General features: G+C 42.1%; 1 protein-coding gene across 1 annotated transcript in view; it reads right to left on the bottom strand.

The window, feature by feature from the left end:
• Positions 1-27,167, bottom strand: part of LOC126162840 (2-hydroxyacyl-CoA lyase 1) — a 100,721-nt gene that overhangs the window by 47,726 nt on the left and 25,828 nt on the right. Inside the window, exons 4-6 of the mRNA XM_049919603.1 lie at positions 26,122-26,298; positions 23,845-24,086; positions 12,416-12,601 (exon numbers count right to left, since the gene is read on the bottom strand). Coding sequence (XP_049775560.1) covers positions 12,416-12,601; positions 23,845-24,086; positions 26,122-26,298 — 605 coding nt within the window. The remainder of the gene's footprint in view (positions 1-12,415; positions 12,602-23,844; positions 24,087-26,121; positions 26,299-27,167) is intronic.

Raw genomic sequence — 27,167 nt, 5'->3', positions numbered from 1 at the left:
ACCATCCCTGGGCAGCCAGGCTGTATGGAAGGGTTTAAATGTATGTGAATTCCTAAGGGACCATGTATGGGAGGGATTTTTTGATATAGAAGGGATGACAGCTGTTAAATAATTTCAGGCGACAGGTTGGCGGTGTTGGTCAATGAGGGGCAAAATTCTTTCTGTGGGGGCACAATAGCCAGCTACAATGGTGTGTCCAGGACTGTGGGGGTTTCTGGATTTTGGGGAGCATAAAGAAGCTCGGTGTGTGGGTGTTATAAAGGTGAGAATGGAAATGGACTCAAGGGAGAAATTCTGGGAGAGGTCTAAAGCTTTAAGCAATGATTAGAGGTCACATTGGACTACTGGGAAGGGATCAGTCTGGCAAAGTTTATAGGTGGACAAGTCAGACAACTGGCAGTCTGGTGGTGGGACCTCTGTCTGCAGGTAGGATGATTATGTGAGGATCTACACTGAAGGGCCAAAGAAACTGGTGTAGACATCCGTATTTAAATACTGAGATATGTAAACTGGCAGAATACAGTGGTGCGGTTGGCAGTGCCTATATATGATAACAAGTGTCTGGTGCAGTTGTTAGATCAGTTACTGCTATTACAATGGCAGGTTATCAAGATTTAAACGAGTTTGAACGTGGTGTTATAGTCGGTGCATGAACAATGGGACAAGCATCTCCGAGGCAGTGATGAAATGGGGATTTTCCTGTACAACCATTTCATGAGTGTACCTTGAATATCAGGAATCCAGTAAAACATCAAATCTTCAGCATCGCTGCGGCTGAAAAAAGATCTGCAAGAACAGGACCAAAGATGACTGAAGGGAATCGTTCAACATGACAGAAGTGCAAGCCTTCCGCAAATTGCTGCAGATTTCAGTATTGGGCTATCAACAAGTGACAACATGCAAAAAATTCAGTGAAATATCATCCATATGGGCTTTCAGAGCCGAAGGCCCACTCGTGTAACCTTGATGACTACATGACACAAAGCTTTATGCCTCACCTGGGCCCGTCAACACAGATATTGAACTGCTTATGACTAGAACCATGTTACCTGGTCAGACGAGTCTCATTTCAAATTGTATCGAGCAGATGCATGTGTAGGGGTATGGAGACAACCTCTTCAATCCATGGACCCCGCATGTCAGCAGGGGATTGTTTAAGCTGATGGAGGCTCTACAATGGTGTGGGGCGTGTGCAGTTGGAATGATATGGGACTCCTGATGTGTGCAGATACGACTGTGACAGATGACACATACTTAAGCATTCTGTCTGATTACCTACATCCATTCATGTCCATTGTACATTCCAACAGACTTGGACAATTCCAGCAGGACAATGCGACACTCCACACATCCAGCTCCAGGAACACTCTTCTGAGTTTAAACGTTTCCGCTGGCCACCAAATTCCCCAGACATGAACATTATTGAGCATATCTGGAATGCCTTGCAATGTGCTGTTCAGAATAGAACTCTTGCGGATCTATGGACAACTCTGTAGCATTCATGGTGTCAATTCCTTCCAGTACTACTTTAGACATTAGTTGAGTCCATGCCACATCATGTTGCGGCACATCTGCATGCTCGTGGGGGCCCAAATGATATTAGGAAAGTGAACCAGGTTCTTCGTCTCTTCAGTGTATTTGGAAACTGTGTATGGCTGTTCTTTCTTCTGGCAAGTGATTCGGGGGAGGGAAACCTGTTTGCTAAATCTCTCCAGAACTGATTTCTCTTCTTTTTTCTGAGTAATGATCCACTGGACAGCCAGAGACTTTGCAGCCAAATACCAGGAAAGCTGGTGTAGGGTTAAAAGGAGTCCTAATTGGGAATATGTGGGAAGGGGACTGCCAGTTCCAGCATGTGCCTTACAACCATGGGGGAGACCCTCCAAAAATCTTGATCAGAACTGAGGAATGAGAATTATTGTTATTTTGGGATAGTATTCAACAGACAAATATGAAAGTCTAGTGTATACGAGGGCCGTTCAGAAAGTAACCTCCGGTTGATTTAAAAAAATACACGAAGTTAAATAAAAATATTTTAATATATACATCTTACAACTACATCTTTGCACTATTTTTCTACATAGTCTCCATAGCGATTGAGGCACTTATCGTATCTCTTCACAAGCTTTGAAATTCCTTCTGCATAAAAATCACCCGCTTGTGCCTGGAGCCAGCCAGTGACTGCATCTTTGAGCTCTTCATCGTCATCAAACCGCTGTGACCCGAGCCATTTCTTCAAATGCATGAAGAGGTGATAATCACTTGGCGCCAGGTCTGGGCTGTAAGGTGGATGGTTGATAACGTCCCACTTGAAGGACTCAAGAAGGGCCGTTGTTCTGCGAGCAGAGTGAGGACGGGCGTTATCGTGCAAAAAAACGATACCGGATGTCAGCATACCACGGCGTTTGTTCTGTATAGCCCGTCGTAACTTTTTTATTGATTCACAGTACACGTCTTGATTAATGGTCGTACCATGTTCCATGAATTCAACCAACAACACCCCTTTGGCATCCCAAAACACCGTTGCCATCAGTTTTCTGGCAGAAAAATCTTGCGAGGCTTTTCTTGGTTTGGTAGGCGAATTTGAATGTGCCCACATCTTTGATTGTTCTTTTGTCTCAGGGTTCACATACTTAATCCAGGTTTCGTCACCGGTCACGATTCTGTTTAACAATGGTTCTCCTTCGTCCTCATAACGTGACAGAAAGTCTAATGCAGAGGCCATTCTTTGAGTTTTGTGGTGGTCGGTAAGAATTTTGGGCACCCATCGTGCACAGAACTTACGGTAACCCAATCTTGCTGTCACTATCTCGTACAAGAGAGTCTTAGAAATCTGTGGAAAACCAGTAGACAACTCCGACATTGAGAAACGTCGATTTTCACGAACTTTTGCATCAACTGTCTGAACGAGTTCGTCAGTCACCAATGATGGTCTACCACTCCTCTCTTCATCATGAACGTTTTCTCGTCCACTTTTAAATAAACGTACCCATTCACGGACAACTCCTTCACTCATAACTCTTGGTCCATACACGGCACAAAGCTCACGATGAATAGCTGCTGCAGAATATCCTTTGGCTGTAAAAAACCTTATGACAGCACGCACTTCACATTTGGCGGGGTTTTCTATTGCAGCACACATTTCAAACTGCCACAAAAACTAAACTAGCGCAGGTACAACGTTCACTCGACCACGGCTTGATGCCGACTGACCTGTTGAGTGCGTGAATGCACAGATGGCGTCGCTACTCCCGCCACAACCCGCACTGTGACCGATCGGAGGTTACTTTCTGAACCGCCCTCGTATTTTCATGCATACACAGAGAAATGGCAATAAATCCTCAACATGTGTGACATACTTCTAATGACCAATTGATTCCTGGCATAAATAGTGGCCCTTTTGTACACCATGGAGAACCAAGTGCCTTCAAGATAAGAGAAATTGCTGCTGCTGCTCCATAACACAAAGTGAAGGCATTGCACCCCAGAAGTGAAAAATGGCAGAAATAATGAGTTGCTAAGGATCATGTGCCTTTGCTGGCCAAGTCAAAGACAGTTGTTCTTTTAATTTCAGACAAAACAGGATTCAACCTTTTTTTAAGGGATAGTTCTTGTCTCTATTTATAATATTGTCTGCTAGTCTGATTTCAATGGATTCCTTTAAGGCACCTCTCTGTCACAGAACCAGCACTCCACAATGGCAAATTTCTCAGGTTGCAGTAGTTGTGTGTGGTAGTGTTGCTCAACATATGTCATAAACAGTGCAAATCTTCTGGCCAATATACTTTTCCCCATAATTGTACGGAAGTCTATAAAAGCTGGACTTTCTCAGTCTTTGATCATCTTTAACTGACCAAAAGAGAGCTCTGCTCTTGGCAAGCAGACAAATCACACTTTTAATATTTTATCTTCTTAAGATCCTTCCTACATTTGAAGATATGCTGCCAGCACATTGAAGGAATGCAGCCACTCTACATACATCTTCTAGTGGTTCTGGTAAAGGTCCAAACTCCACAAGGACAAGGGATCAGTTTGTCAGTGTAGTCACTCTCCTTCAACATAAGATTACAGTATTTTAGTTCTTGGGTCAAAATTTCTGCATCTGAGATAGTGTAAATCCTTCTTGCCAACACTCTCAGGACCCATGCTGTTGGTATGGTGAATGACAGACAATTCATCAGATGTAGATACCAGTCTCCATGCATCGATTTTCTATATACAGAGTCCTTGAGTCTCATCATCCTTCCTGTACTATATCCAGAAAAGGAAGTTTTGCAAGCCTTTTGACCTCCACAGTGAACCTGATGCTGCGACAAAGGGAATTAAATGAGCAAAGAAACAGTTGAGAGCATATGGTCTATGTGACCAAACCATAAACATATCACTGATGCAACTCCAAAAACAGGTAGATTTTTAAAAAGTCAACCTTAGCATTCCCTCTTCAAAATCCTCCATAGATAAATTACAGCAATGAAAACATCAATCTTCAAAAATATAATACAAATAGATTTAAAAAAAATCTCCTCACCAAGTGGCAGCTAGAGAAAATTCATAGATGTACAAATGTGCAAGCTTTCATAGCCAGGAGTTCCTTCTTCCAGCAGAATGGTTGGAGGGAAAGGAAGACAGATGAAGAAAGACGGCTTTGAGGTATAGGAAATGTGAAGAGTTATGGAAAAGTCACTTTGAACCCCAGGTCAGCAACCGAGCGATATGGTGCAGTGGTTAGCAGACTGCACTCGAATTTGGGAGAACACCAGTTCAAATCCATGCCTGGATATAGAGATTTTATTTTTCCACTGTTTCCAAAAAATGCTTCAAGCAAATGCTGGGTTGTTCCTCTGAAAGGGCATGGTGAATTTCCTTCCCCATCCTCAAAACATTTTGGGCTTTTGTTTCGTCTCTAATGACCTTGACGTCAACAGGCTGTTAAACCCTACTCTTCCTTCCTTCCTGGGTCAGGGAAGACTTACTGAATGGGATAAGAAGGAAAGACTTATTGTTGGTGCCTGCACCAGGTGAGGTTTGAAAACCTGAGAACTGACAGGTGAAAGACAGGGAAATGAGCAAGACAGATATTACTGAAGAAACATTTTGATATAGATAATAGGAGCGGAAAGCTAAGTGCATGAAGCCAGGAAAAAAAGGTTGGGAAATAAATGCAGAAAAATTAAAGGGAGTAAAGAAAAGAAGTAGTTACTCAAAAGAAATGCTAAGACTATAGCAATTAACATAAATGTAGGAAAGGTAGGTGGTGAGAACAAAGCACTTGTAAAGCCAGTTCCCAAATGTAAATTTCTAAATACTGCTGTCAGGAGGGAGAACCCAGGTGGCATGTGTAGTGAACCAGGCACAGAGAGTCAGACTATCATGTCCTAGAGTGTATTCTGAAACAGCATGTTGTACGCTGATAGTATACTCCCTCTGTCTAAGACCATTCAACCTAATTGTTAATTTGGTGGTTGGTTGGTTGATTTGCGGGAAGGAGACCAAACAGTGAGGTGATCGGGTCCATCGGTTTAGTGAAGGATGGGGAAGGAAGTCGGCTGTGCCCTTTCACAAAAACCATCTTGGCATTTGCCTAAAGCGATTTAGGGAAAACATGGAAAACCTAAATCAGGACGGCTGGATGCGGGTTTAAATCGTCGTCCTCCTGAATGCGAGTCCAGTGGGCTAACCACTGCACCACCTCACTCAGTGTTAACTTGGTGGCAGTCATATCAATGTAGAAGGCTAAACAATGTTTATGTACCAGCTGGTACATGGTATGTGTCATTTCACAGTGAATTCCCTTAGTGATATATTATTCGCCAGTTACAGAGCTGGTGCAGGTGGTGGTAGGAGGGTGCATCAGGCAAGTCTTACAGTGGGGACAGACACAAGTGTATGAGCAATAGGGTAGGGAAATGCATGCAGAAGAAGCATAGGGTTTATCCAGTATATTGCAGAGACTGGGACGGGGACTGAAAGCTATTCTAGGTGGGGCGGGCCAAACATCAGACAGAATAGGCCTCATTTCAGGACATAAATTTAGGAAGTCATACCTGTTGAAGAAGCTGAATAATACATTTAGTGCCAGAACAGTACTGAGTCACAAGAGATGAACTTCCCCTTTGTTTGTTTGGGGAGATCAGCAATACCAGAATTGGATATGATGGCCCACGAAATCTGTTTTTGAAATACATTGGGATATTTGCTCTGGCAAAAAAAAATTTTAAAAAAAAATAAAATAAATACATAAATAAATAAATTAATTAAATAAAAAAATAAAAAAAAACAGTATGCAATATCCTGAAGGACTGCGTTCAGTGACACAATAGTATAATACGTGCATCCTATGGGGTTGTAGAGTTAGTGATTCATATGTCACCAGTATCAGTGATCAGATGATGCACAGGAGGCTTTCTGTGTGCCCTGTGTCTTTTCTCTGCAGGTAGCAACTGTGCTGACTTTAGAGGCGAAAAATATTTGCAACATTCCTTCCAGGATACAACTATGCCCCTCTGACAAGTATGTATTCCTGTTGAACAACTGCAGCCGTTTGACGAGGGTTGCATTGTGGGCCTACGGGAAGCTGAATGAACACATCAATCAATTGCTGTGTATGCTGGGTGCAATACATTGCTGGTGTGTCACTGCTTTCAGCAACAGTCTATGGAACATTCCCATACCTATAGACCAAGTTATGGATGTGTGTGTAGTAGAGTAGTCAAGATCGAAACATTGTTCAAGCAGTGGTGGACAATCAATCATCATCCAGGGAAGAAATTCGGGCACATTTTGCATCTACTGTGTCACTGAGGACCATTGGGAAGTGTCTTCTTGCAGAAGGACTAAGATCATGTGTGCCTCTGGCCAGGCAGCCACTCACACTACAACACTGCTAAGTGTGGCTACTCTGGTATTGTGAAGAAGTTGAGTGGAGGGCAGAATGACACTCTGCTGTCTTTAGTGATGAGAGGAGATTCTATATGTATGCCAGTTATTGAGGTACCTGGTGAGCAGCTTACTCTGGAATGCATGTGCCCATGACTAACGGGTCCCACCCCAAGCCTCATGATGTAGGGAGCCATCACTTACAGCTTGTGGTAACATCTGATGTTTTTGCACGGTAAAGTGCCTACTAAATTGCACAGATTGTTATCCCCATGCTACTGCCATTTCGTTGAATGTGCTTTTTCAGTGGGACAATGCACATCCACATAGATATCTCACCAACTGAATAAGTATGGGATATAGTGACATGGAAACTTACTCATCCTCCTGAGCCTGTTACAAACATTACTGAACTGCAACACAGGGTGCAAGCCACTTGGGACAATCTATTCTAGGATATCATTCGGCACCTTTCTGATCATGTACATGCAAGAATACATGCTGCCTTTGCTGCCAGAGGGGATACTGTGTGTACTGATGTGACTGTTTGGGCACACTTTACTGTGACGCTTGTTTCATAGGTCTGAAATTGTTATCAAGTACTCCTACAATGATGAACTACCTGTCATATCACTAGTTCATAAAAGTACCCCATCAAAGAAAGTTACACGAGATTTGGAATAGGACCATGTGAAATTTAAATGAAAGAATGTATTTAGAGATTCCAAAAATTTCAACAGATCAGTGCACCATGAGTCTATATGACAAAGATGTCATCAATTTATCTAATCCATATAAGGTGCTGAGGGCTTATGCATCCAAGGAAAACTCCCACGAAAGAACCCCAAAAAAGGTTGACATAGAAAGGAGCAGCCATCCTGGTTCCCATGGCTATACTCCTGATCTCTCTCTGTGTCGGCTTCTCAGAGGCAAAGTAGTAGTTGGTAAGTATAAAGTTAATTAAGGTGAGCACAGAGGATGTCATAGGTTTGGAATTCAGTGGGAGCCACCTCTGCCTTCACTGTACATAATCACCCCTCCAGCCTAGTTCAAAAACAAATTTCCCAGGCCATCACATCCAATCCTGGTATTGCCGATCCTTCCAAAAAAACAACTTAGGATTACAACTCTTGTCACTCAGCGCTATCCTTGTCTTGAGTGTATTAATCAGCTACATCGACAGGGCTATAACTTCTTAAAATCATGCCCTGAAATTAAGTCCTTTCTGTTCGATATTTTTCCCCATCCCAATCAAAATAGCTTTTCTTCACCCACCCCCACCTTCAAGCTCTGCAACATCTTGATCAGACCCTATACTCCTTCTCACCAATTTATCTACCCTACAGCTCCTACCCCTGTGACCATCCCTGTTGTAAGACTTGGCTGATGCACCCTCCTACCACTACCTACACGAGCTCTAAATCTGGCAAATAAAATAATGTCAAAGTGAGAGTGACTAAGAACTGACACATATCATACACCAGTTGTTACATAAACACTGTTTGGTCTTCTACATTGGTGTGACCACGAAGGGGTAATCAGTTAGATGGAATGGGCATAGGCAGACGGTGTATAAGGGCAACATACACATCCTGTTGCACTCTATAAAGTGACAGTCATGACCTCGGTACCTGATTCACTGCACATGCAATCTGGACTCCCTCCTGACACCAGTTTCTCAGAACTTCACAAATGGGAACTGACTTCACAACAAGTGCTTCATTCTCGCCAACCACCTGGTCTAAATTTACATTAACTTCTACAGTCCCAGCATTTCTTTACAATAACTATTTCTTTTCTTTGCTCCATTTTATTTTTATACATTTATTTTCCAACCTTTCTATTTTTCCCTGGCCCCTTCACCTGTATACCATGCACTTATCTTTCCACTCTTATTGTCTCTGTTGTGATGTTTCTTCAGTAATCTCTGTCTCACTCATTGCCCTATCTTCCACCCTTCAGTTCTCAGGTTTTCAAATTGCATCTGGTGCAGGCACCAACAATCGGTCTTTCCTTCTAATTCTGCCCAGTAAGTTTTTTGTGAACCTGGGTTCTGTGTGACTTTTCTGTAACTCTTGTCGTTTCCTAAACCTCATCAGTCCTTTTTCTCCATCCCTCTTCCTTTCTCTTCAACTCTTCTGCCAGAAGAAGGGCTACTGACTGCAAAAGCTCATGTTTACACATATTTTGTGTGTTTTCTCCTTCTTCTGCTGGGTGAGTAGATCTATATATCCACAAATCAAATGGCACCTATGGGGGATAATAGACTCCCCACAGCATCATTCCATTAGATACTTAAAAATATTTACCATTGAATTAAAATAGCTCATAATGACATTGCTTTGTCACTGTCTAGTCAAGGGACAGTCATGACCTCGGTACCTGACATATAAGTGACACACACTATATCTCATCATACATCATTCTGAATGATGTATGATGAGATATAGTGTGTGTCACTTATATGTCTGTGTCTTCAAATAATCCACTGAAATTAGACTGGCAATAATGACTTTTACTTTGCATTATGCACCAGTAATAACAATTTCTCTTGCAGACACTTTGGTTCTCAGCGGTGTGTGAAAGGGCCACTGTTCATGGCAACAGGCAGTTCTGTAGAGTTGTAGAAACAGCGTTCTCACCTGAAGATGGTGCCTGACTGCTGAAATATGATTGTCAAGCTGGTTGTATGATTAGTCTGCAGACCCAACAAGGATACAATACTGTTTTGCAATTTTAAAATGTAAAATTGTAGTTGCTGTATGACGAGAGATAAGCAGCAAAGAAATCTTCAGAGTTCAGGGAAATAATTTCTTTGATTACATTTAATACATGATTTGCTGGCAAGACACACTTAAATCAGTCCATGAGAAGTTTAGTTACCGTATTTACTCGAATCTAAGCCGCACTCGAATCTAAGCCGCACCTGCAAAAAGAGACTCGAAATAAGGGGAAAAAAAAAATCCCGAATCTAAGCCGCATCTGAAATTTGAGACTCGAAATTCAAGGAGAGAGAAAAGTTTTAGGCCGCACCTCCAAATCGAAACAAACTTGGTCCATTATAATATGAGACACAATTTAGGTCGAATGAATGACGATACAGTTACAGTAGTTTGGTTCCAGTCGTAAGATTAGCAGTTAAGCTTTACCAGTTAGCCATTGCTATGCATCAGGCAATCCGTCCGTATTTATACGGGTACCCTTCCTTTTTCACGTGCTTCATCTGGTTTGAATCGATTGCTTATTTTGCTTTGATCTGATAAGTGCCGTTCTCTTTGTTATAGGTGTTTACGTCATTCAAAGCTGAAAATGCATTACTGTACTGTGTCATGCATTGTTTGTCGCATTCTGATAGTGCGTGTTTACAGCCTGTCACCGCTCGCGGCATGGCTTGCTTTTGTGCGCGCTACCGCCGCTTACAAAAAAAAAAAAAGGGAATCGTCTCATTAGCGAAACAATGACAAGAGACTGCTATTTGCTGTTGCTTACACTGCTGCTTTCTTTGATAATGATCAATAACCAAATAATAGACTGCGTATGATAGAACATGTTCTGAACGAGAGTTAGGCGAAAATTTTTCTCCGTTTGAAAATCTTTGCGGCCGCTTCTTTAGTACATCAAATTCTGCACAGAAATTAGAGCCATCTTAGATTTAAAAATCTAGTCAGTTGCCGTGCTTTGTTTCTGACTGTATCACTATTAGGCATAAGAATAATACGAATATAAACATGACACGATACATATATTCTTCCGCGTTTGCCGCTGTCTCAATCTAGTTTCGTAGTTTATTAGGCAGACAGGATTTAAATGAGATAGCAGCAAACACGAAAGAATACATGACAAAATGTTTACATTCGTATTATTCTTATGGTGAAGAGAATACTGCATGTGATTCACATTTCATCAGGATCCTATTAGCAACCATCTCTTCTCACAGGTAGGAAAAAATTCAGAACGTAGAGTTGGCCATATTGACAAACATCCCAAACAGTCTTGCCAGTCGGATTTTCGTAGTACATTGAAATTCTGCTACATTCGAAGATGAACAATACGGAATTTGCATTTACTTCGTTGGATAATGTATGAAAATGCAGTGGTCGAAACTCGGGGCGGAGAAAAAAAAGCTCGTCTTCCACCCTTTTTTTTTTAAATTTATTTACTGATGCAGAGGTTTTGGCGCCAGTATTTATCTTTGTGCCTAAAAAGCATGCCTGAGTAGCGCTACATATATTCGATGGCAGAAGTTAGTTGTGGCGGCATCTACCAACATTTTTCAGAACTTCCGCTTGCTTTGCACTCGATTCTAAGCCGCAGGCGGTTTTTTGGGTTACAAAAACCAGAAAAAAAGTGCGGCTTAGATTCGAGTAAATACGGTACTTCAAAACCTGGTGAAATCATTCAGATTAACTGAGCAAATCTGTGGGACATTAATATTATTGTATAATGATGACAAATTATCACCTGAGTGGTAATACAGTTACTAGTGAGTCATATGTCAGTACTATTGAGCCACCTGATTATTAAATGCCAATATGGTGTATTTCTGTACAATTTGTGCTATACAAACTGTGGTTTGGTGATAGTAATCCCACAATGAACTTTAGTACCACCTCCCTCTTCATCAATGTAGAACTTGCAAAATAAAACTTCTGAAAATGAAACTTCCAAGTTATTTTCACCCCCAGTTCTTATTCTGTACCAACTAGAAGGACTAATCCAACATGACCATGGTGTGCAATTTGCCATATGAGGTAGTGCACTAGAATCGGGGAGATTCTGAAGAGACTGCTCTGTGGAAGTGGATACACAAACAATGCGACTTTATGCAAACAGTGTTCATGGGTTTCCTGCCGGATCACGTTGTGCAAATTCCACAATATTTCCTTGGAGTAGCTGCCCGACATATGATATTCATGTTGTACCTAGCCACCTGCAAGGTTGAACCATCTGAAGATGTTGGATAGTTGCTCCAAGGAAATATTGTGGAATATGCACAACGTGATCCAGCGGCAAACCCATGAAGGCTATTTACAACATATCCACTGGGAAAGCTTTAAGAGTCACAATGTGACTTTATGACAATGAAGGTGACATTTGTGATGTAGGTTCACTGATAAGGACACGTGAAATAATGCTTCAGAAAATAAGAAAGGAATTCTGCAAAGCTTAAGTCTGCTCCACTTCAGAATACAATACAATTATACTTTGGGATCAGCCATTCTGCTCTGATCAGATGTAAAGTAGAGGAAATACCTGAACATGGAGCAAACAAAATAGGAAAACAACACCACTAGAGTGTATCTTGAAGTTTACCATTGTTCCCATAACTTAAGAGATATCAGTGTTTTAAATCCTTACTTTAACAGCAAGATTGAATTTATAGACAAGATCACTTTCATTCATACCTTATCCAAATATTAAACTGAGTCAATGTAGAGATGGAAGTATTTCTGCATCTTTTTCACAGATAACTGATGCACAGGTAGCTACTATGCTCTAATTAGTATGAATCTTTACTTATTAGTGTTTTTAAACTTACCTGTACAGATTTCTTGTTGTCAGAACACTTTTTGTTCAACAACTTCCACCAGTTACTTGTCTTAGGAAGCTTCCACACTTTTGATCGGAGAAGTGTTGCCAGTTGTGTTGCTGCAACTTGGACATCAGACTGAATGGCCACTGCAGAAGCTACACTGTTATGAAGCTCTTCAGCACAAATATCAACCTGATGGACATAACATCAACTAAAATAATGGTATGAAGCATGACCAATTAACTGCACTGTGAGTATCTGACTTGTATACCCCTGAAATCAACACTAGTGCAGAGAGAATGCTGTACCATGTTCAGTTATCAGTTAAATAGATCACAAACAGCCAACAGTTGGTATCAATGATTTTGCAAATCCAAAATATTTAACAAAAATCTTATTTCTGTAGAAAATAAGGTATCTGCAGGAAAGAATCAAACACTGAAATTTCAGTAAGCACTGAACAGATGTTTAAATCAGAAACTTAATCATTTTCTCAATATAAATTGATCTTAACACACACACACACACACACACACACACACACACACACACACATATACCTAAAAACAAAGATGATGTGACTTACCAAATGAAAGTGCTGGCAGGTCGACAGACACACAAACGAACACAAACATACACACAAAATTCAAGCTTTTGCAACAAACTGTTGCCTCATCAGGAAAGAGGGAAGGAGAGGGAAAGACGAAAGGATGTGGGTTTTAAGGGAGAGGGTAAGGAGTCATTCCAGTCCCGGGAGCGGAAAGACTTACCTTAGGGGGAAAAAAGGACGGGTATACACTCGCGCACACACACACACACATACATACAGACACAAGCAGACATAAAAAGAAAGATGATGAGACTTACCAAAAAAAGCGCTGGCAGGTCGACAGACACACAAACAAACACAAACATACACACAAAATTCAAGCTTTCGCAACCAACGGTTGCCTCATCAGGAAAGAGGGAAGGAGAGGGAAAGACGAAAGGATTTGGGTTTTAAGGGGGAGGGTAAGGAGTCATTCCAATCCCGGGAGTGGAAAGACTTACCTTAGGGGGAAAAAAGGACAGGTATACACTCGCACACACACACATATCCATCCGCATATACACAGACACAAGCAGACATTTGTAAAGGTAAAGAGTTTGGGCAGAGATGTCAGTCGAGGCGGAAGTACAGAGGCAAAGATGTTGTTGAAAGACAGGTGAGGTATGAGCGGCAGCAAATTGAAATTAGAAATTAGCGGAGATTGAGGTCTGGCGGATAGCGAGAAGAGAGGATATGCTGAAGGGCAAGTTCCCCCTCTCTTCTCGCTATCCGCCAGGCCTCAATCTCCGCTAATTTCTAATTTCAATTTGCCGCCGCTCATACCTCACCTGTCTTTCAACAACATCTTTGCCTCTGTACTTCCGCCTCGACTGACATCTCTGCCCAAACTCTTTGCCTTTACAAATGTCTGCTTGTGTCTGTGTATATGCGGATGGATATGTGTGTGTGTGTGTGTGCGCGCGAGTGTATACCTGTCCTTTTTTCCCCCTAAGGTAAGTCTTTCCGCTCCCGGGATTGGAATGACTCCTTACCCTCTCCCTTAAAACCCAAATCCTTTCGTCTTTCCCTTTCCTTCCCTCTTTCCTGACGAGGCAACCATTGGTTGCGAAAGCTTGAATTTTGTGTGTATGTTTGTGTGTCTATTGACCTGCCAGCGCTTTTTTTGGTAAGTCTCATCATCTTTCTTTTTAGATATATTTTTCCCACGTGGAATGTTTCCCTCTATTATATTCAAATCATATATCTATATAAAATAGAGGGAAACATTCCACGTGGAAAAAATATATCTAAAAAGAAAGATGATCAGACTTACCAAACAAAAGCGCTGGCAGGTCGATAGACACACAAACATACACACAAAATTCTAGCTTTCGCAACCAATGGCTGCTTCGTCAGGAAAGAGGGAAGGAGAGGGAAAGACGAAAGGATGTGGGTTTTAAGGGAGAGGGTAAGGAGTCATTCCAATCCCGGGAGCGGAAAGACTTACCTTAGTGGGAAAAAAGGACAGGTATACACTCGCGCGCGCACACACACACATATCCATCCGCACATACACAGACACAAGCAGACATTTGTAAAGGCAAAGAGTTTGGGCAGAGAAGTCAGTCAAGGCGGAAGTAAAGAGGCAAAGATGTTGTTGAAAGACATCTACATCTACATTTATACTCCGCAAGCCACCCAACAGTGTGTGGCGGAGGGCACTTTACGTGCCACTGTCATTACCTCCCTTTCCTGTTCCAGTCGCGTATGGTTCGCGGGAGGAACGACTGTCTGAAAGCCTCCGTGCGCGCTCTAATCTCTCTAATTTTACATTCGTGATCTCCTCGGGAGGTATAAGTAGGGGGAAGCAATATATTCGATACCTCATCCAGAAACGCACCCTCTCGAAACCTGGCGAGCAAGCTACACCGCGATGCAGAGCGCCTCTCTTGCAGAGTCTGCCACTTGAGTTTGTTAAACATCTCCGTAATGCTATCACGGTTACCAAATAACCCTGTGACAAAATGCGCCGCTCTTCTTTGGATCTTCTCTATCTCCTCCGTCAACCCGATCTGGTACGGATCCCACACTGATGCGCAATAGTCAAGTATAGGTCGAACGAGTGTTTTGTAAGCCACCTCCTTTGTTGATGGACTACATTTTCTAAGGACTCTCCCAATGAATCTCAACCTGGTACCCGCCTTACCAACAATTAATTTTATATGATCATTCCACTTCAAATCGTTCCGCACGCATTTTCCCAGATGTTTTACAGAAGTAACTGCTACCAGTGTTTGTTCTGCTATCATATAATCATACAATAAAGGATCCTTCTTTCTATGTATTCTCAATACATTACATTTGTCTATGTTAAGGGTCAGTTGCCACTCCCTGCACCAAGTGCCTATCCGCTGCAGATCTTCCTGCATTTCGCTACAATTTTCTAATGCTGCAACTTCTCTGTATACTACAGCATCATCCGCGAAAAGCCGCATGGAACTTCCGACACTATCTAGTAGGTCATTTATATATATTGTGAAAAGCAATGGTCCCATAACACTCCCCTGTGGCACGCCAGAGGTTACTTTAACGTCTGTAGACGTCTCTCCATTGACAACAACATGCTGTGTTCTATTTGCTAAAAACTCTTCAATCCAGCCACACAGCTGGTCTGATATTCGTAGGCTCTTACTTTGTTTATCAGGCGACAGTGCGGAACTGTATCGAACGCCTTCCGGAAGTCAAGGAAAATAGTATCTACCTGGGAGCCTGTATCTAATATTTTTTGGGTCTCATGAACAAATAAAGCGAGTTGGGTCTCACACGATCGCTGTTTCCGGAATCCATGTTGATTCCTACATAGTAGATTCTGGGTTTCCAAAAACGACATGATACTCGAGCAAAAAACATGTTCTAAAATTCTACAACAGATCGACGTCAGATATATAGGTCTATAGTTTTGCGCATCTGTTCGACGACCCTTCTTGAAGACTGGGACTACCTGTGCTCTTTTCCAATCATTTGAAACCTTATGTTTCTCTAGAGACTTGCGGTACCCGGCTGTTAGAAGGGGGGCAAGTTCTTTCGCGTACTCTGTGTAGAATCGAATTGGTATCCCGTCAGGTCCAGTGGACTTTCCTCTGTTGAGTGATTCCAGTTGCTTTTCTATTCCTTGGACACTTATTTCGATGTCTGCCATTTTTTCGTTTGTGCGAGGATTTAGAGAAGGAACTGCAGCACGGTCTTCCTCTGTGAAACAGCTTTGGAAAAAGGTGTTTAGTATTTCAGCTTTACGCGTGTCATCCTCTGTTTCAAGGCCTTCATCATCCCGGAGTGTCTGGATATGCTGTTTAGATCCACTTACTGATTTAACGTAAGACCAGAACTTCCTAGGATTTTCTGTCAAGTCGGTACATAGAATTTTACTTTCGAATTCACTGAACGCTTCATGCATAGCCCTCCTTACCCTAACTTTGACATCGTTTAGCTTCTGTTTGTCTGAGAGGTTTTGGCTGCGTTTGAACTTTGAGTGAAGCTCTCTTTGCTTTCGCAGTAGTTTCCTAACTTTGTTGTTGTACCACGGTGGGTTTTTCCTGTCCCTCACAGTTTTACTCGGCACGTACCTGTCTAAAACGCATTTTACGATTGCCTTGAACTTTTTCCATAAACACTCAACATTGTCAGTGTCGGAACAGAAATTTTCATTTTGATCTGTTAGGTAGTCTGAAATCTGCCTTCTATTACTCTTGCTAAACAGATAAACCTGCCTCCCTTTTTTTATATTCGTATTTACTTCCATATTCAGGGATGCTGCAACGGCCTTTGATCACTGATTCCCTGTTCTGCGCTTACAGAGTCGAAAAGTTCGGGTATGTTTGTTATCAGTAGGTCCAAGATGTTATCTCCACGAGTCGGTTCTCTGTTTAATTGCTCGAGGTAATTTTCGGATAGTGCACTCAGTATAATGTCACTCAATGCTCTGTCCCTACCACCCATCCTAAACATCTGAGTGTCCCAGTCTATATCTGGTAAATTGAAATCTCCACCTAAGACTATACCATGCTGAGAAAATTTATGTGAAATGTATTCCAAATTTTCTCTCAGTTGTTCTGCCACTAATGCTGCTGAGTCCGGAGGTCGGTAAAAGGACCCAATTATTAACCTAGTTCAGTTGTTGAGTGTAACCTCAACCCATAATAATTCACAGGACCTATCCACTTCTACTTCACTACAGGATAAACTACTACTAACAGCGACGAACACTCCACCACCGGTTGCATGCAATCTATCCTTTCTAAACACCGCCTGTACCTTTGTAAAAATTTTGGCAGAATTTATCTCTGGCTTCAGCCAGCTTTCTGTACCTATAACAATTTCAGCTTCGGTGCTTTCTATCAGCGTTTGAAGTTCCAGTACTTTACCAACGCAGCTTCGACAGTTTACAATTACAATACCGATTGCTGCTTGGTCCCCGCATGTCCTGACTTTGCCCCGCACCCGTTGAGGCTGTTGCCCTTTCTGTACTTGCCCAAGGCCGTCTAACCTAAAAAACCGCACAGCCCACGCCACACAGCCCCTGCTACCCGTGTAGTCGCTTGTTGCGTGTAGTGGACTCCTGACCTATCCAGCGGAACCCGAAACCCCACCACCCTATGGCACAAGTAGAGGAATCTGCAGCCCACACGGTCGCAGAACCGTCTCAGCCTCTGATTCAGACCCTCCACTCGGCTCTGTACCAAAGGTCCGCAGTCAGTCCTGTCGACGATGCTGCAGATGGTGAGCTCTGCTTTCATCCCGCTAGCGAGACTGGCAGTCTTGACCAAATCAGATAGCCGCCGGAAGCCAGAGAGGATTTCCTCCGATCCATAGCGACACACATCATTGGTGCCGACATGAGCGACCACCTGCAGATGGGTGCACCCTGTATCCTTCATGGCATCCAGAAGGACCCTTTCCACATATGGAATGACTCCCCCCGGTATGCACACGGAGTGCACATTGGTTTTCTTCCCCTCTCTTGCTGCCATATCCCTAAGGGGCCCCATTACGCACCTGACGTTGGAGCTCCCAACTACCAGTAAGCCCACCCTCTGCGACCGCCCGGATCTTGCAGACTGAGGGGCAACCTCTGGAACAGGACAAGCAGCCATGTCAGGCCGAAGATCAGTATCAGCCTGAGACAGAGCCTGAAACTGGTTCGTCAGACAAACTGGAGAGGCCATCCGTTCAGCCCTCCGGAATGTCTTTCACCCCCTGCCACACCTTGAGACGGCCTCCCACTCTACCACAGGTGAGGGATCAGCCTCAATGCGAGCAGTATCCCGGGCAACCACAGTCGTAGTTCGATCAGGGGATGCGTAGGACGAGCTGGCCGTCCCCGACAAACCCCCATCCGGACCCCCACAGTGATGCCCATTGGCAACAGCCTCAAGCTGTGTGACCGAAGCCAACACTGCCTGAAGCTGGGAGCGAAGGGATGCCAACTCAGCCTGCATCCGAACACAGCAGTTGCAGTCCCTATCCACGCAAAAACTGTTGTGCAAAGAATGTCTGAACTAATCTACAGAGAGCGCAAACAGGTGAGGTATGAGTGGCGGCAACTTGAAATTAGCGGAGGTTGAGGCCTGGCGGATAACGAGAAGAGAGGATATACTGAAGGGCAAGTTCCCATCTCCGGAGTTCTGACAGGTTGGTGTTAATGGGAAGTATCCAGATAACCCGGACGGTGTAACACTGTGCCAAGATGTGCTGGCCGTGCACCAAGGCATGTTTAGCCACAGGGTGATCCTCATTACCAACACTGTCTGCCGGTGTCCATTCATGCGAATGGACAGTTTGTTGCTCGTCATTCCCACATAGAAAGCTTCACAGTGTAGGCAGGTCAGTTGGTAAATCACGTGGGTGCTTTCACACATGGCTCTGCCTTTGATCGTGTACACCTTCCGGGTTACAGGACTGGAATAGGTGGTGGTGGGAGGGTGCATGGGACAGGTTTTACACCGGGGGCGGTTACAGGGGTAGGAACCAGAGGGTAGGGAAGGTGGTTTGGGGATTTCATAGGGATGAACTAAGAGGTTACGAAGGTTAGGTGGACAGCAGAAAGACACTCTTGGTGGAGTGGCGAGGATTTCATGAAGGACGGACCTCATTTCAGGGCAGGATTTGAGGAAGTTGTATCCCTGCTGGAGAGCCACATTCAGAGTCTGATCCAGTCCCGAAAAGTATCCAGTCACAAGTGGGGCACTTTTGTGGTGGTTCTGTGGGAGGTTCTGGGTTTGAGGGGATGAGGAAGTGGCTCTCGTTATTTGCTTCTGTACCAGGTCGGGAGGGTAGCTGCGGGATGCGAAAGCTGTTGTCAGGTTGTTGGTGTAATGGTTCAGGGATTCCGGACTGGAGCAGATTTGTTTGCCACGAAGACCTAGGCTGTAGGGAAGGGACCGTTTGATGTGGAATGGGTGGCAGCTGTCATAATGGAGGTACTGTTGCTTGTTGGTGGGTTTGATGTGTTACGGACGTGTGAAGCTGGCCATTGGACAGATGGAGGTCAACGTCAAGGAAAGTGGCATGGGATTTAGAGTAGGACCAGGTGAATCTGATGGAACCAAAGAACTCCTTTGGTTCCATCAGATTCACCTGGTCCTACTCTAAATCCCATGCCACTTTCCTTGACGTTGACCTCCATCTGTCCAATGGCCAGCTTCACACGTCCGTCCACATCAATATATATATAATAGAAGGAAACATTCCACATGGGAAAAATATATCTAAAAACAAAGATGATTTGACTTACCAAACGAAAGCGCTGGCATGTCGATAGACACACAAACAAACACAAACATACACACAAAATTCTAGCTTTCGCAACCAACGGTTGCCTCGTCAGGAAAGAGGGAAGGAGAGGGAAAGATGAAAGGATTTGGATTTTACGGGAGAGGGTAAGGAGTCATTCCAATCCCGGGAGCAGAAAGACTTACCTTAGGGGGAAAAAAGGACAGGTATACACACACACACACACACACACACACACACACACACACACACACACACACACATCCATCCACACCTATAAAGGCACAAGCAGACATATCATCTGCCTTTACAAATGTCTGCTTGTGTCTGTGTATATGCGGATGGATATGCGTGTGTGTGTGTGTGTGTGTGTGTGTGTGTGTGTGTGCGCGCGAGTGTATACCTGTCCTTTTTTCCCCCTAAGGTAAGTCTTTCCGCTCCCGGGATTGGAATGACTCCTTACCCTCTCCCTTAAAACCCAAATCCTTTCGTCTTTCCCTCTCCTTCCCTCTTTCCTGACGAGGCAACCGTTGGTTGCGAAAGCTAGAATTTTGTGTGTATGTTTGTGTGTCTATCGACCTGCCAGCGCTTTTGTTTGGTAAGTCTCATCATCTTTCTTTTTAGATATATTTTTTCCACGCGGAATGTTTCCCTCTATTATATTCATATCATTAATTTGAACCCAACAATTACGTTTGTTATTGTCACTGTTACATTTCGAAGTCTTTTCTGTCGTCTTATTTCCTCCTCCTGTTTTTGCCAGTAGTTTCACTTTGTATTCACCTTCTCCTTTTTACCGTAATCCACTATACAATTTTATCCCGCCGATATATACTCAATAATACGTAATAATACGTAACCCACTTCCAAACCACAACAACAACAACAACAACAACAACAACAACAAAAAATCCCCTTTCAACACTACCGCTGCTACAAAATCCACTGTTTCTAGTTCACAAACAGTTCCTTTCAACTATTAAACAACCTTTTTGGCTGGTTTTAATAACTTTTGCTTTATTTCCATTTCCATTTTTCTCACATCACCGATCATTTTTAGCCGCTTCCCACAGGTTTTAACATCATTATTTCTTCATCAGACAATTGTTAGCCTCATTTCCATAATCTGCCACCACCAAACCACTCCTTTTAATACATCCTCACGTAGTTTTTTCGAAATTTTCCCGAATTTCTCCACCCTTTAACGTGTATTGGCAGCAACACAACCACCTAACCTTTATGCACATCGTTATCTACCTACACAATTCACCACAGGATCAACATAGCCCACCTCTAACCAACCCTTTTTCGCGTTTTAAAGAAAACTCTTTGCCTTTACAAATGTCTGCTTGTGTCTGTGTATATGCGGATGGATATGAGTGTGTGTGCGAGTGTATACCTGTCCTTTTTTCCCCCCTAAGGTAAGTCTTTCCGCTCCCGGGATTGGAATGACTCCTTACCCTCTCCCTTAAAACTCAAATCCTTTCGTCTTTCCCTCTCCTTCCCTCTTTCCTGACGAGGCAACCGTTGGTTGCGAAAGCTAGAATTTTGTGTGTTTGTTTGTGTGTCTATCGACCTGCCAGCGCTTTTGTTTGGTAAGTCTCATCATCTTTCTTTTTAGACATATTTTTTCCACGTGGAATGTTTCCCTATATAGGTGTATCTAGCTGAAAACACATTCAATAGTGGTTCAGTCTGTACAATATTTGCAGATAAAAATAATATGTTCTCAATGAGCATACAAGGTTTGCACGTTTAACTAATATAGTTGTTCATTTATATGATAGTGCAGTGCTGTGTGCAATGCTGTATGGGAACCTACACCTCGTGAAGATACAGCCCTTTGAGCAGATACGTGCACTTGCAAGCCTGAGAAGGAGGGGGTGTCATATCTCAGTGTCAAGGCACCAGAAGTGACAAGGTAGCTCTCTGCTGGGCCTGTAGATGACAGTATTCATTATGTGCCTCTCCAACGTGATTTGCCAACAGACGTGTTTGTCAAGACAGTAGGGTAGGAGGTAGCTGAGTTTGACCGCTCCATGGTCCTTTTGTGTTTACTGCAAACACATGCAGCTGCATAACACACATTGCAAAACCCCAGTCATAGCAGAATGTGCTTGATACACCATAACTATGTAGAAATTAAGCATGTCACATTAAAGATCTCACTGAAACGACACAGATAACTTACACTGAACCTCATAGCAGAGTTAGTTTAAGAGCTACAGATTCATAGACATATATAAATCATCATAGATCAAGAAAATTAACTGTAGAGAGCCAAGTGATGGCTCAAAGGAAGCATAATTCCTCTTAGAATGCCTATCTAGTACCAAAAGTTGGGAATGATTTATTTTTTTTAGAACTTTTCCATAATTTGACAATAATTTTTGTGAGAAATGCTGTCAACACTAATTAAAAATAAGAAAACTGACACAATATAATGAAGTAAAGCTAAAGATGAGTTGTCTGAGATGCTGCAACTTGCAGAGTACTCAATCTGACTTGGGAAAATTGGCATTAATTCATAAAAACATTATCACAACTGTGGTCATCCAAAAGGCACCTACATGGAGCACCTGCTCCCAATAACACCCACTACAGTACGTGACAGTTATATGTGTGGACTTAAAGACATTCTGCTAGTTGGATGGGTTGTGGGACTGCTGGTGTTGGACTTTGAAATATTTGCAATAATCATGAGCTTAAAGCCATTGAGATTGTGGGAACTATGATTTTACGTAGGCAGCTGTAGACTTTTAAATATTTCAGAGAATGTCCAGACTTTGAATATTTTATGTAAAGTGGAAATGCAGCAGCAAACTGAACATTAATACATTGATCAGTAGTCATTTAAACTACATGTGAATCTCATTGTGTTATTGTGTTGAGGATTTAATAAATACAGGGGATGTGATTAATTGTTTCATGTAAAGAATATCCCTACCACTGTATTTTATTCAGAAAAGGCATCGCTATTCCAAAGCTGGATAACTTCATTAGATTTCAGAAGACATGGAAGTAAAAGTGCAACCCTCCTCTCTGGGCTCCCTAGACACCACAACTATTAGTCATTATGTGAACTCTCAGAACAGTCAGCATTGCAGTTCTGAAAATTTTCACCATTTAAATGAAGAACCACTGCATGTTATGAAAACAGCTGTGGTCACAATTAGTGCAACACAAATTATAGGTGCAATCTTTTTATACCAACCCATAACTACTTTTTTCAAAGAACTAAGAATGAATGAAAAAACCTACAGTTACTTCACGCAAGACACTGCAAGAGCATCAATTCATCAATGATAGTATTATGAGATTCCAATTAATTCCCTATCAGTCTTGGAGTCCTTTAAGCAACTCTTTTCTTCTTTCAAATGAAGACACACCTGGTTTTGAAAGCTAGACTTTTTGTGATTAAGTATTTGTGAATTTCGCTATTCGTAAAGGGTAACTCATGTTTAATTATAAATAATTATCTCAGCATTTCATGATTCAAATGAAGCTGAAGGTGATATGATCCATATCCACAAAGAAAACGCAAACCTCAACCACACTTTCGTACTACTCACAATCATCAATTGAGATGCAAACAACAAACTAACTTTAGAATGGCTCTCTTGTTTTTGCTCAAACATTGCAGTGAAATGAATCATCTTGACAAGTTAGAAACCATCTGCTGTGGCTGAACATGAACATTGATTTTTGTTTTCACAGGTTCAGATCCCAGTACAGCATACAACTTTAATGTATTAGGAGTTTCTGTGCAAACTGCATAAAATGGGGAATGGAAAATGAAGAAGCAATCAATATTAAAGCAACTCAGTAGGTTAATGAATCAACAAATTTTAACAATGTACCCAAATTCAATTAATGGCTGTGCACATCCAACTCGTCTCACACCACTGTGTGTTGTTGATGATACTGAGCAGAGCTTTAAATCTTTAACATGTTGCTGTCAAGCTGATGTCCCCTGGCAATACTTGCATCTGACAAATGACACTTATAATAAATCAGATAATATGCATATTGTGGCAGTTTATCTGTACATTAATTACTAACAGACTCCCCTGCAGGTGATGCCTGCGTCTGCTACCATAGATCCATCAATTACTACCTGTATTATCTTCACTGCAGCATCAAAACGGGGTGGTCGTCCAAAATGTAGCATCCAGTTGAGTCTGGCACCAAGTAGCAGTATGACATCAGCATTTTGAAGAGCAAATGTTCTTGCAGATGCAACACAGTGTTCATCAGTGTCACTCACAACACCTTTCCCCATTGGAGTTGGCAAAAATGGTAAGGACGTAGCTTTAATCAGTTCTCTAACTGCATGCTCAGCCTTTCCATATGCTGCTCCTGATAAATAAGTAAATGACACTCATATACAAGTACATGTTAAAAAAATTAAGTAACTGAAGAAGTGGTAGAAAAAGAATAGAACCAGACATTAACATGGATGATATGTAACCAATATAATAGTCCACTGGGTGTCATTAGTAAAAAGGATGGATCAGCATCAATAACTTTCAATGCCAGGGCCATAAACAGGAATGGTCATCTGAATAAGTTGAAACAACTTTTTACAGAAATTTGTCTGGGCAATCATGTTGCCTAGCATTTATTTAACGGCAAGTTATATTCTAGCAAAAGTGAAGGCCATACACAGCTTTTGTTTGTGATGGTACAAGTTTACACCAATATATCAGTAGTGGTCTTCATTAAGAGGTTAAACTAAGTGTTAGAACTAACACAGAATGGGAGCTTGGAAACTGTGTTTGGCCAAGCATTCTACAGACAGTTTTGTGGGGTATACATATACAAGTCATATGCATTTTGAAAACAAGAAATGTCCTGATAAACAGAGGGAAACATATGTACTGAATAATGTAGTAATTTCAGGTAGAAAGGGACTGGATAAATGTAACAATGTACAAGAATAAAGATATCATCATAATTAGTGAACAATGTTTAACATACCATCTATCAGGGCAACAGAAATGGTGGCCACGACTTTGGACCATAGACAAAATCTGAAGTTGGTATACATACATAATCCCAGAATTGGGCTGGTGCAAAGATGAGCAAATGCAAAGTTGTGCACTTCAAAAATGTGAAGATGAGGTAGTCTTTGAATAAAAGAAAAATAAATCACAAATAGAGTCAGTAAAGTCATACAAATATTTGGGAGAATTATGTAGAAAGATGTGAAATGGAACGATCACAGAGAGTTAGTTGTAGGTAAAGTAATCATCAAGATTCACTGATAGAATATAAAAACTAAAACTCCGCCTGAACAGGCCATGAAGGGCCAATGGTACTGACCTACCACCGTGTCATCCTCAGCCCACAGGTATCAGTGGATGCGGATATGGAGGGGCATGTGATCAGCACACCGCTCTCCCAGCCATATGTCAGTTTACAAGACCAGAGCCGCTACTTCTCAGTCAAGTAGCTCCTCAGTTTGCCCCACAAGGGCTGAGTGCACCCCACTTGCCAACAGCACTCGGCAGACTGGACAGTCACCCATCCAAATGCCAGCCCTGCCCGACAGCACTTAATTTCAGTGATCTGATGGGAACCAGTGTTCCCACTGCAGAAAGGCCGTTGGCATTGATAGAATATGGAAAGTTGAAATTTGTTTACAAAAATGGACTACCTTCAAAACACCTTAACAGTCCATACTAAAATTTGCTCAAGTACGTGGAACCCATATCAGGTGAGAATAACAGAGTTGTAATAACATAAATATTTTCCATTTAGTTATACAGTTTAGACTTTTACACTTCTGTTTGTTACTTGTCAATATCTTTTTCTGTTATCAGAGTAGTTGAGACATTAATTCTGCTGTCAGGGTAACATTCAGAAGTCACTGGTTGAGCATATGATCGATTTCATTAATTTACACTGCCAAACTGTTATAATTCATTAATTTTAATCTCCTTGAGTTATTGCACTTGTAGCTGTCTCTGAGTAACAAGACACAAGAGAAAGCAGCATTGCTCCCATAATAATAGTATAAAGGAGTAGTGATAAAATAGGGGAGACATTACAATTTTTTATATACAGAAAAAAGAATCTGCTTAGATAATTTCAGTAACTTTCTTTTAGGATGGAAACCATGATTATTCTTCACCACATACATATTGAGCCCATAAATATCATGAAGATAAAAATTAGGCTAATAATAACTCCATGCAGTAGAAGCAATAATTTCTCCCACGACAGAGTCATGAGCAGAATGGCAAGAAACCTTAATATATGGTACAGGAGAAAACGTCCTCTGCCACACACTTCATAGTGATTTGCAGAGTATGTAGATGTTCAAACAGATCTTGTCAGCTATAAAGGCAAGAGCTTGTCTGGAATAAAACAGATGAATTCACAAACTTACCTTTGCCAACTATTACAAGTGGGTGTTTTGCACTGGTCAGCAATTGGCCAGCAGTCTGAATAAGGTCTGGATCTGGATAGATAACAGGTGGACTGGCACAAGGTGGCATCCATCCCACAGTGTCCCGTGGCACACGTTGAATAAGCAGGTTTGCTGGAAAGTCCAAGTAGCTCACACCTACAATTAATTTCAGTAGAAGAAAAATACCCATATAATAATCTTTTATTTTTAATATTTGACACAGAATAGTAATGTTTTCTTAACAAATGACAAAACAAAAACAACCATAAGAGGACTGAGAGGACATATAAATTGGAAAACAAAACAATCTTTAACATTCTGTTTACAATGTCTACTGTTAGTATAAAGATAGAGCAGTGGTTTTCAAACTTTTTGGGTCCGTGGCTCTCTTGACCTGGGCAGACATCCACAGCGGTTGGTTCCACACATGGCTCAAAGTATGAGGTAAATAAACTTAAGTTTGACTCATATCTCTTTTCCCATATTCAGCCAATGGAAAATCCAGGATGAACTGTAACAATATTGTGAAAAGGATAGTTGATTCTCACCATATAGAGGAGATTCTGAATCACAGTAGTTGATGATAATCAATGGCGCGAGCCATCTCTTTGATAATGACAAGTTTATCTTGCAGTGGGCTGATGCCGGCTGCCGTCACTGAGTGTCCCAAGAATGGCACCTGACACCACCAAAGCAAACACTTTGATTCATTGACTAAAAAGCCATATGCATCAATGCATTGGTAAACAGTCTTTAAACGCAGTTCATGCTATTTCTCAGATGCCAAAAAGACCAGGATATCACCGAGGTATGCGAAGCAGTACAGTAAATCTGTTAGTACTTTGTCAACAAACCGTTGCCAAGTTAGTGCCGCATTTTTCAAACCAACTGACATACGGAGGTATTTGAATAAGCCGAATGGTGTCATGATAGCCATCTTCGGTATATCAGCAGGCACGACTGGTATCTGGTGACATGCTTTCTGGCAATCACTGACACTAAAAATGGTCGCACCTGCCAGCACG

This window comes from Schistocerca cancellata, chromosome 2 (genome assembly GCF_023864275.1).
Source record: "Schistocerca cancellata isolate TAMUIC-IGC-003103 chromosome 2, iqSchCanc2.1, whole genome shotgun sequence".
NCBI classification, from domain to species: Eukaryota; Metazoa; Arthropoda; class Insecta; order Orthoptera; family Acrididae; genus Schistocerca; species Schistocerca cancellata.
The sequence above is the reverse complement of the archived record's forward strand: the minus strand, read 5'-3'. Positions and strand labels throughout refer to the sequence as shown.